This window comes from Quercus lobata, chromosome 2 (assembly GCF_001633185.2).
Source record: "Quercus lobata isolate SW786 chromosome 2, ValleyOak3.0 Primary Assembly, whole genome shotgun sequence".
In the NCBI taxonomy this organism is placed as follows: domain Eukaryota; kingdom Viridiplantae; phylum Streptophyta; class Magnoliopsida; order Fagales; family Fagaceae; genus Quercus; species Quercus lobata.
In genome coordinates, this window is record NC_044905.1 from 99,148,087 (window position 1) to 99,158,411 (window position 10,325).

Below are 10,325 nucleotides of genomic sequence, written 5' to 3' on the forward strand. Positions count from 1 at the left end.
ATTAGTTCAAATTTAAACCTAACACTAAGATTACTTTTTTGTCCCAACAATAACAATCAGTAACAACCTGCCACTTAAGATTTGTTGTAAAAATAATGTGAAAATATTGTGAACATATCATTTCTCATATATATATATATATATATATATATTCTTGGTTGTAGTGAGAGTGGGATGTCATTTTAGCAGAGATAATAGAATGTTATAGAATTTCTTTTTGCAAGAAATGGAGTGATGTCACGTCTTCTTTTGTTTGATGAAATGCGTAAACCAGACGAATATTGTATATTGGAATAATATACCACATTGGATAATAGAATGTATAAAGTAAGATTATATATATGTTCTTGGATGTGGTAAAAGTGGAATATCCTTTTATCTAATAGCGGAAATAATGGAATGTTATGGGATTTCTTTCTGCATGAAATGATCAATGGAGTGTTGTCTTGTCTTCTTTTGTTCGTTAGAATGTGTAATTCGGTGAAATATTGTATATTAGAATGATACACCATAGTGTACATAGTAGGATGTACTATTTTGTATGACGCATTATATAAATTGAGAAATGAAACATAGCAAATCTACTCTTCTTTATAGCTCTCTGTGTTAACATGGTTTGCACTTGCCCTTGGCTCCATTGCCTGCACTTTGGCCAAAATGGAGCTCTAGCCTCTAGTTGATCAGTTCATTTCAGTTACGAAAAGGAAACATATATGTGGTTGTAGTTCATGCCCTCAAATTCTTGAACAGACAAGAGGAACTCATTCGACAAATTTTTTTATCAGGGTTTCAAAATGACTTATGCATGGGATAGTCTAGCTTTGTAATGTAAAAAACAAAAAATGATGGGGTGAGAGAGGCTCGAACTCTCGACCTCAGGATAACTCAGAAGCTATGAGACCTACGCGCTAGCCAACTGCGCCACCACCCCGTTTATGGTTCTGGCTGTAAACTTTATATAATTAACTATAACGTTGAGAATCTTTTGGCTCATTTAATACAACTTCGGATGGCAAAAAATACTTAATTAAACCCAAACCACCATTACTAAATTAATTAGATATTACCACCAATTAGATTATATATTGTCATTGCAAAATTGTCCACACGTAAAATTTGACTTGGATTATAATGTATGTTGCTTCTTCAATACCTTCTTGCATAACGTCCTCAATTTTTTTCCTTCCTAGTAATATTTCTGGCAGGTTGGATTCCTTATCGTAGATTTTTGTGGGCATCAAAGGAATCGAAATCTCATTCTTGTATTCTTGAAGCCTCGGATTTAATCTCAATCTATGGCCCAAAGGTCTAATGGTAGATTAGGCTTTGGACTAGGCTTGCAAATGTCGTGCTAGTTCTGAATCTTCTGATAAAGACACAGTAGCAAAACCGATTGAGATTAGCTGAAATTGAGAGTTGAAAAAACAATTAGACATAATTAATGAAGAAAAGGGCATGATAAGAAAAGGCATAGGAAAAGAGATGTTAGAAAAAATGGAAAGACAAAATAATAACACTCTAAAGCTTGCTAATATAGAAACTACTAAAGAAGTTAGATATAGAAAAAGATATAAAAAAAGAAAGAGACATGATAAGAAAAGAGAAAGAAAATGATAGTTTAGTAAAATTAGTCAACAAAGAAGAGAAAAATAATAGTTCCAAGAAAAGTAATAGTTTAAAGGAAGAAATTAATGAAAGACTAAAATCAATTGAAAGATCTATGACATACACTCAAGATAATAGTTTAATAGAATTAACTAAAAAGATAGAAATTTTAAATTCACCCTTAGAAAAAAGAGACATAGTTGTTCTAGATATTACTGAGTCATCAGATAATGAGAAAACTGACAGAGATACCAGAGATGTTATTTGTCATAAATATAAAGGATATGGACATACTAAAAAACAATGTGACCAACATAATAAAATTGTAAAATGGATAAGTGAATTAGATTTTAAGAAAAACATAATAAATGAATTAATGAGAATATTTAACGTTAATCAAAAAGACATAAATCAAGTTAAGAAAAAGAAAGAATTAAAGTCAACCAAACCACTTAGGATTTGTTTGGATATCGCTTATTGTTGAAAACCGAAAACACTGTAACAAAATAATTTTTAAATGTGTAAATAGTACCGTTGGACCCAATTTTAAAGAAAAATTTGCTGAAATCCGTACTTATGAGTCCTGTGAACAATGAATGGGACCCACACAAAAAATGCAGCCCATTCACAAACACAAACGCGTTTTGTATCAAACTAACACTTAAGTTAATAATAGAAAAAGGAAACAAAAGGACATAATGATGAAATTGATAAACAACCTACCTAATCACTTAAAAGATAAAACATACTATTTACTAAAATTGAAAGATTCTATAGACATACTCATTGCTTGTATTAAATATAATAAATATGGACATCATGTTACAAAATGTGGTAAAAAAGAAAAGGTTAAAAACGAAAAGATTAAAATAAAACAGGAAAAAACAGACATAAAACCGGTAACCATACAGATTTTTGGAAGCAAGTCTCTTCTAGGCAAATTATTCCTAAGTTCCCAAAGGCCTAAATAATTTTCTCGGTTATGCAGAGATATCAATAAGTTCATGGAGCTGATGAGTGACGAGTAAAGAGATATGCTACAAAGTTGTAAATGGACCCAATATTAACATATGGGAATACCGGTGGATTCCCAATGCAGTTAACTTTAGATCAAAGCCAAGAACTGGTACAGTTGTAAACTTCTATTTGGTTGCTGATCTGATCTTATTGATTTTAAATCCAAGCAGTGGACTCATTCCAAATTGAGAGAAGCTTTTTTGGCTCTCAAACTATTGCTAAAATATTCAATATTCATATTCCAGCTCAAGAAAGAAAAGATCAAGTATGCTGGGCATCCATTCACCCAAAAAAAAAAAGAGTATGTTAAGCACCCAGCTCAAATGGATAATTTTCTATTTGGTATTGAGCCAATGTTTAATAACAAGGTTAGTGCGGTCAGTTTTACTTTGTCTATATACAGCCTTTATTTTTTTTCTCTTTCAAAGTGATAGCCGGTATAGAACAATTATGGTGATTCAACAACTGGAACGGTTGAGTATGAACATGTGTAACTTTCCACCCTAGAGCCATTGTCTTTGAACTTGGTCCAGGAAACTCTCCAGGTCTGGAACAGACTTTGCCTGCATTCAAGTGACCACAGCAAATGCATATGTGAGAGAGAGAAAGGGAAAGTCCACAGTGGGATCGTACAAATGTGTTAGCTAGCACGGAAATCGTTCAGAAAACATTAAGAGTGGCAAGCTATAGATTATGCATCCCTAAGAGATCACTTACTATTTTCATAACCTCTACTAAACCCAGAAGAAGCTTTGTAATAATTAATAAGGACCAAAAGCAGCTAAAGCCAGAACCGAGCTATTGAAAACAGAATGATTTACATTTTTGTAGGCATCATGTGCTTTAGGGTTTTGATTGAAATTAAAGAAATTTGATGTTTTAAGCTAAGAATTAGATGCTGATTGTTCATATTGAAAATAACAACCAATTCTAGATGAAACTTAACAGAAACACCCCCTCCTCCCCCACACCCCCCAAAAAAAAAATAAAAAAAACCGAAGAAGAAAAAAGAGTGCTATAATTATGCTTTTGTAATTATCAGCCAACAACAAAAAAGTGAAATGATTTCAACCATACCATCTCAACATAGATGAGAGAAAGTAGGGTAGGTAATAATTATCTTACAAACATTTAGATAGCTACTGTAAAATGTGACAGATCTTGCATATAAATCTAAAATGATTAAGTTCCAAAGGATAGATTCGGATGATCATGCATGATTGACAAAGTTGGGTATATTTAATGAAATTCAACACAATGCTTATTTAGTAAGGGCTTCCATATATGATATATCTATTTATGAAAGACCAAATATCCTGTGATAATAAGCTGAAGAAGGGAAAGTAGAAACTTAAAACTACCTCTCTGTTTGAATACTCCTCTTTGCAAGCATGAGTGTTAAGAACACAGGAACCATGGCAGCACACAAATGCTTGAGCGTGTGCCCACTGACAATATGATGTGTCCATTCATAAATCACTTTATCGGCTGCTTCTTCCACCTTAGCTAGAAGATAAAATACTGCATGCAATGAATTAGAGTCATACTCAGCATAGCACAAGCGTTAAGAGATTTCAGTCATATAGAAAAGGAAACTAATTGTTGAAAAACACAAACCTGCAGCCCAAAGCCAGTATGAGGAATGTGTGTACATTGGAGGCAACAAGATAGCCATCACAGGAATGGCAATGCAAGGAACAAACTGAATCAGGGCATATGGGCGGAGGTCATCAAAAAAACTGCAAAAACAAATTCCAGCATTACACACTCAACTGGAAATACAATTAAAAAAATAAAAATCTCTAGATATCTGATTTTTCCTTTTTCTAAAATATTTTTTTATAGAATATAGATAATAAAAGGCACTAAAATGGGGTGCAATTGAATGACACAGGTGGTAGGCAAAAAGGATCGCTTCAAAAAGAATCTAGAAATATTTTTGAAAATATTATATGAAATTAAGAATCTAGAAATATTATATGAAATTAAGAAATCTTCATACAATATCTTCCAATAATTTTTTTTTTCAATTATTTTGAAAATATTCTTTAAGGGTTTCTTAATTTTTTTGCCAAAATCATAACTCATTTTACTGTAGAAAAGAAAGCAAGTCACTTCACAATATATATATACACACACACACATACATGCACATATATTATAAGTAATAATATATTAAAATTCACTAATATAAGGCAGGACCAGACATAGCATATAGAAAGTTTATTGGAAATCACCACCCTATAGAGCTTAAACCAAAGAAATAAGTAATGTGCTTGCCTCCAATACAAAATACTTATTATGCCTGCCATAAGTAGTGGTATGAGGGAGATTGTTCCCTTCCTCTCATCAATCCTTTCAATGATAAAGATCGACATTACTGATGTAAAGGCAATGGTCATCTGTGTTTGTCATTAACAGCTAATACATCAAAGTTGAAATAATACCGTATAAACATTTTTTTTTAAACAATTTTCTGTGAAACTGAATTTCTTCATCACAAGAACAAACTTACTGGCAAGCGATCCCACACAAGACGAGCGTCATTTGGCTTGAGATGATAGTATGCAGATCCAAAAGCAACAGCAGCAACACCAATGTAAAAACATGTCCAACCCCAAAGCTCACCTTGCATACTTTTCATGTAAATAATGAACCATGATCAGTACTTACAAGCCTAAAAAAAATTCCTTTAGGATTTCTTTTTGTTTTTTAAGCTCATTGGGGAATGTATTAAAATGATAGTTAGAAAAACCAAATTACCTCAGCTTAAAATAGTTCCTATAATAGCGAAGTACAAGCCCTATGACACCAATAACCAGGAATGGAAAATTTGAAACCACATTTAGTGTATTAGGAATACCTGAAAAATTACACACAAAAAGCTGTCAGTTGTAACATTTTTTTTACTGATAATCAAGCTTAGTCCCAACATTTTTGGTCAGCTATGGATCCTTGATGTAGTGGATCCATTAATAACAACAACAACAACCAAGTCGGCTGGATCCATTAACGATAAAATGAATAAATTTTGATTTTAAAAAGAGAGGAGGAGGGGGGGCGCTAAAGTTTAGGCTCTGTCAACCTACCACAGCCCTCCATCATTTCTTGGGCTTGGATCCATTCATAATAAAGTGAAATTAAAAAACCAGTCCCCATGAAGGATAGGCAAAATTAAAAAGCTTCTTTTTTTGTGTCGTGAAACCTCACCAAGGCAGGGTCCTTTGGACCCACCCACCCCTAGAGAGTAAACCCTGGATACATGCAATTGCTTGCGAAACACAAATATCAAGTAAGTGAGGGTGTATTGTGAGCAATTGAACCAAGTCACTCCAGTTGGAGTGGGATTGTCCACTAGCCTCACCAATTGGCCCACACCCTTGCGGACAAGCAAATCAAACGAAACCCTCACCACCAACACCACCCCCCCCCCCAAAAAAAAAAAAAAAAAAATCCCCAACCCCATCCCACCCCCTCTTCTATATTCCAAAATTCTAAAAATTCAAGAAAACATGAGCATCCTTTGATAGGCCCAACGCATACCCACTAAATAATTAGTTAAATTGATGTTGGTCGCTCGTAACACAACCAATAAGTATCAAGAGCCTTGTAGCTCAACTAGTTCACACCTCTTGGTGTTTCCAAAGGAGACATCCAGGGTTCAAAACCCCTCTCCCAACTATTGAATTATCACAAATAACACAACCGCTAACGCTCCATTTTTTTCAATGGAAAACATTACGTAAAGATAGTTTTTTTTGTTTTTCAGTGTTTGGTAGCATTAGAAAAAATGAGTTAAAGGAAAACTATCTTTGGTCAACATAAAAAGTATGGCTTATTTTTATAGATTGTTTTCCACTAATTTTTTTTGGAAAACAACTCTATCTCACAGTAAGCTAAATAAAGTTAAAAGATTGTTTTTCAACTTATTTAAGGTTACGACCAAATATAGGAAAATCAGATAGTTTTATAGAAAAAAAATTTTGGAAAATGACTCATTTTCTACAAAACATTATTGCTGAAACAAACAAAGCGTCAATGAAAAGCCAACCTATTCAACATACAAATACTGTCAGAGTTTTATTTTAACACTCTTTAAGGCTAATTGGTAGCTAAGTCACGGTAGGTTTCTTGACTCTCACTGTTTAATGTTTAATGAACATGAACATTTAAGCAAAGGCTTGCTGTAGTAGCCTGACAAAGGCATAAGCCACACAAGAAAAGGGCTATGCATTAACTAGATAAGTCAATGCCTTCATGGAAAATTATAAGGCTCAATGGCCAAGGTATGAAGGCGTTAAAATAAAAGGTCCATGCCACTACTAGATAAGAAGCATAAAACAGGTGCTAAAATAAGGTTTTCAAAATAGCCCCGAATATCTTTTTTGAGTTCTAAAGTAATTTATGGTCACTTTGCCAAGAGCCTTGTAACTCAACTGGTTGGCACCTTCTAACATTTCCAAAAAAGACATCCAATGTTCAAATCCCCTGTCTCCCAACTATCAAATTATCAAAAAATATTTTATGGTCACTTTACAATAAATGCAACTTACAAATGCCTCTTAAGACTTTGAATATAAGTGTATAACGATAACCACAAATGCCCTAGCCCCCACAGAAGTTTCTATGTTAAACACATTTTTTAGCTCCTTTGAATGAATGTCGACATTTTTTTGTTCTTTTGCTTTTTGTTTATAAGAAATTTATAAAAGTGCCAAAGATTATGCAAACCATATACACGGGCAGTTTACCAAAGAAACGAGCCATAAAAGGTAGCTAGTACCAACACTTAAAATTAAGAAAATCTATCACGTTTGATCATCTGAAAAGTCAACAGCAAGATCCCAGCAACGACCAATGCCAGCATCAACAAATATTTTCCAAGCAGCAGCTTCAGTCATGCATTCGTGAATAGTAAATTTATTGACACTCAATTTGGCAACACATCCTAGCCATACTAAGACACACTTGTTAGCAGGTTTATCGTCACTTTCATCTTCATCTTCCTCTTTTACAGCAGAAGCCCAATCTATGAGTTCAAGCATAAGCTATCCATACCTCTTTATGGACTTGTTTCCACCTTCAACATCAACAACACTAATACCATCATAAATCACAGCACATCCACACAAGCGGTTCTCTTGGGCATTAACATCAATTATGAAGCAAGTCTGTGGATGTGACAGATCATTGATCTTATAAACCAATACAACGGCCTCCAATGTATTCAGCTTATCAAAAAGCTTTCTCTCTTTCTTTTCCCGGTGCTCAGCAGGAGTGGCTTTGCAAGCAATATTCCTATCTATGTGAGCTTGCACATGTTCAGCAGCTTCACTCCTGATTCTGTTTTCAAGCCTAGTTGGATATTGGGTTTGCTTCAGAGCCAAGGACTTTACTTTCATCAGATTGCTCATTTTAACTTTTGGTTTAGGAGGCTCAATCAGGCCTTGTCTAATTACGTCCTGCCTGTCTTTCTCCCTAGCCAAACATCGCTCAACTGGGCGAGGTGTTCAACATAAATAGTGATATTCTCCATCTTTAGTTTATTTTTCAATATCAGGAATTGGGTCCGGTTTTTCTTCGGTTATAACTCTCTGTGCTACCTCTATCAAATTTGGATTAATATCACTAATTCACCTTCTGCTCTTTCACGTGTGCTTCTCCAAATTCACTCTTAAATTTAAAATGCTCGGCCTCTTTTGCCCACTTGCCTTCTTCAACAAATTGGAAATTCATCCTCTTAGGCCTCAAAATCTTAGTTTAGTTAATACCCATCTCCTAGCATCAAAATGAGGATTTAAATCTGGATCAACATCCAATTCAGGTTTCAGAACGTGAAATTCTCTCTCTCTCTCTCTCTCTCTCTCTCTCTCAAACGGAATCAACAACGACAGAAAAAGCAGTTCAAATTACACACACACGCACACATATCACCGCCTATAAATGCATCACAGCCCATATATATATGCAAAAATATTCTATCATAGGTTACACAAATAAATAAAAGAGAAGAAGAGGAAATTGATGAAGAATTAGGAACCCTAAAAAAAAGAGAATAGTACCGAAGAATTCGCGAGTATCGGCGAAATCGTGGTAAGCTTGATTCTGAGGAATGGCTGGGGTCACGAACATAAGCACCACGAAGCACACAATCGCTACTACCCATACGTAAACGGTGCGTTTCCTCATTTCTCACGCTGCGCTGCACTGCACCGCTCTGATAATTGGTAAAGATAAGAGAGACAGACAGAGAAAGATAAAAGTGTCTGATGCTGAGATTGACTGATGACTTGTTTTTTATTTTGATTTTCGTTTTTGAATTTTGACATTTCTGCTTCCTCTTTTATGGACGGGTATACGGGTCGGGTTTAATTATGTAGTCAAACGGTCCAAAATCCAAACCACAACGCCCGGGTTACTATCTCATGTTAGCATTGTATCCGGTGGAGCATAGCTGTCACATGTTGAATATGCACTCAACATTATTTATACTAAAGTGGCCCCTCCATCAATCCATGTGAATGATACCGTATCTTTTGCTCATCCTATAGGTAGGACGCTTCTCTCACAAGTATGCATAGGATGAAGACATAACATAAGATAGTTTTTCTTATGTAATGAGCATAAAAGATAAGCCTACATGGTCTATCAACCTAAAAAGAATGCCTACAAAGGATAATCAACATGCACGTACACATTTATTATGACTTACCTATCGTTACTTGTAATTAATATAAGGTGATGATTGGACTATGTGCAATTATGAGAAATACATCATAAGACTATGCTCTATCATTAAGGATCTGTTTGGTTGAGAAAATAGAAGAGTGAGAGGATAAAAAATGTAAAGAGAATAGAAAAGTGAAAGGATATAAAAAATTTTAATTTCTCTCATTTATGAGGGTGGAAAAGTGAATGAATAGAAATTTTTTTTATTTTGTTGAAAATAAAGTTTGTATAAATGGATTATCATGTCCTTATTAAATAAAATAAAAGGTAATACATTATACTTTTTTTAAAAAAATTATGTATAGATTGACACTAATTAAAGTAAAAAAAAAAAAAAGCATAACAAAATGTTAAAAAAAAAAAGAGAAAAAAAAACCAAAATTAATGAGAAAATAAACATATGAACGCTAAATAAAAAAATTAAAAAAAATAAATAAAACAAAACAAAACAGCGCATCCAAAAAAGAAAAGTAAGAGGCTACGTTCAGACAAAAGAAAAGAAGAAAAAAATAATAAAAAATAAAAACCATCACATCAGTAACAAAGAAAAAAAAAAGTCAATAAGTCAGTAAAAAAGGGAGAAAAAGAAAGAAGGGAAAAAAAATAAAAAGCCAACACATTCAAGATTTGTTGGTGAATTTTAAGGGTATTTTTGAAAGTTCATTTCATAAGTTTCTTCTTCTCAGTTTTCTCTTCATTTTTTAGAGAAAGTTTTTTTATGGGTCAGGAGAGAAAACAACTGAATCCCACTATTTATTTTCCTTCCTCTTTGCCCAACTAAAAAATTCTAAAAAAGTTTTCTTTCTTATTTTCTCTCCAAGGTTTTTCATCCTTCTTATTTCACCTCCAAACAAATACACCATAAGGATGCGTTTGGATACCGTTTATTTTGCTGAAACTAAAAATTTATTATCAAAAATACAGTAGATAAAGGTAAAAGTTAGTTGAAATAATACAGTAGAGTCATGAATAGT

General features: G+C 33.7%; 1 protein-coding gene and 1 non-coding gene across 2 annotated transcripts; both read right to left on the reverse strand.

Annotated features, from left to right (window-relative positions):
- Positions 1–846: 846 nt before the first annotated feature.
- TRNAM-CAU lies at positions 847–931 on the reverse strand. The gene is given in 2 exon segments: positions 847–882; positions 894–931. It is a non-coding gene; the product is annotated as a tRNA-Met (tRNA).
- A 1,906-nt stretch (positions 932–2,837) lies between these two features.
- LOC115977484 lies at positions 2,838–8,940 on the reverse strand. The gene is made up of 7 exons (XM_031099354.1): positions 8,685–8,940; positions 5,386–5,485; positions 5,138–5,258; positions 4,903–5,024; positions 4,240–4,361; positions 3,984–4,143; positions 2,838–3,185 (listed from the first exon to the last, which is right to left on the reverse strand). The coding sequence occupies exons 1-7, from the start codon at positions 8,809–8,811 to the stop codon at positions 3,071–3,073; spliced, it is 867 nt and encodes a 288-aa protein (XP_030955214.1). The 5' UTR covers positions 8,812–8,940; the 3' UTR covers positions 2,838–3,070.
- Positions 8,941–10,325: the final 1,385 nt, after the last annotated feature.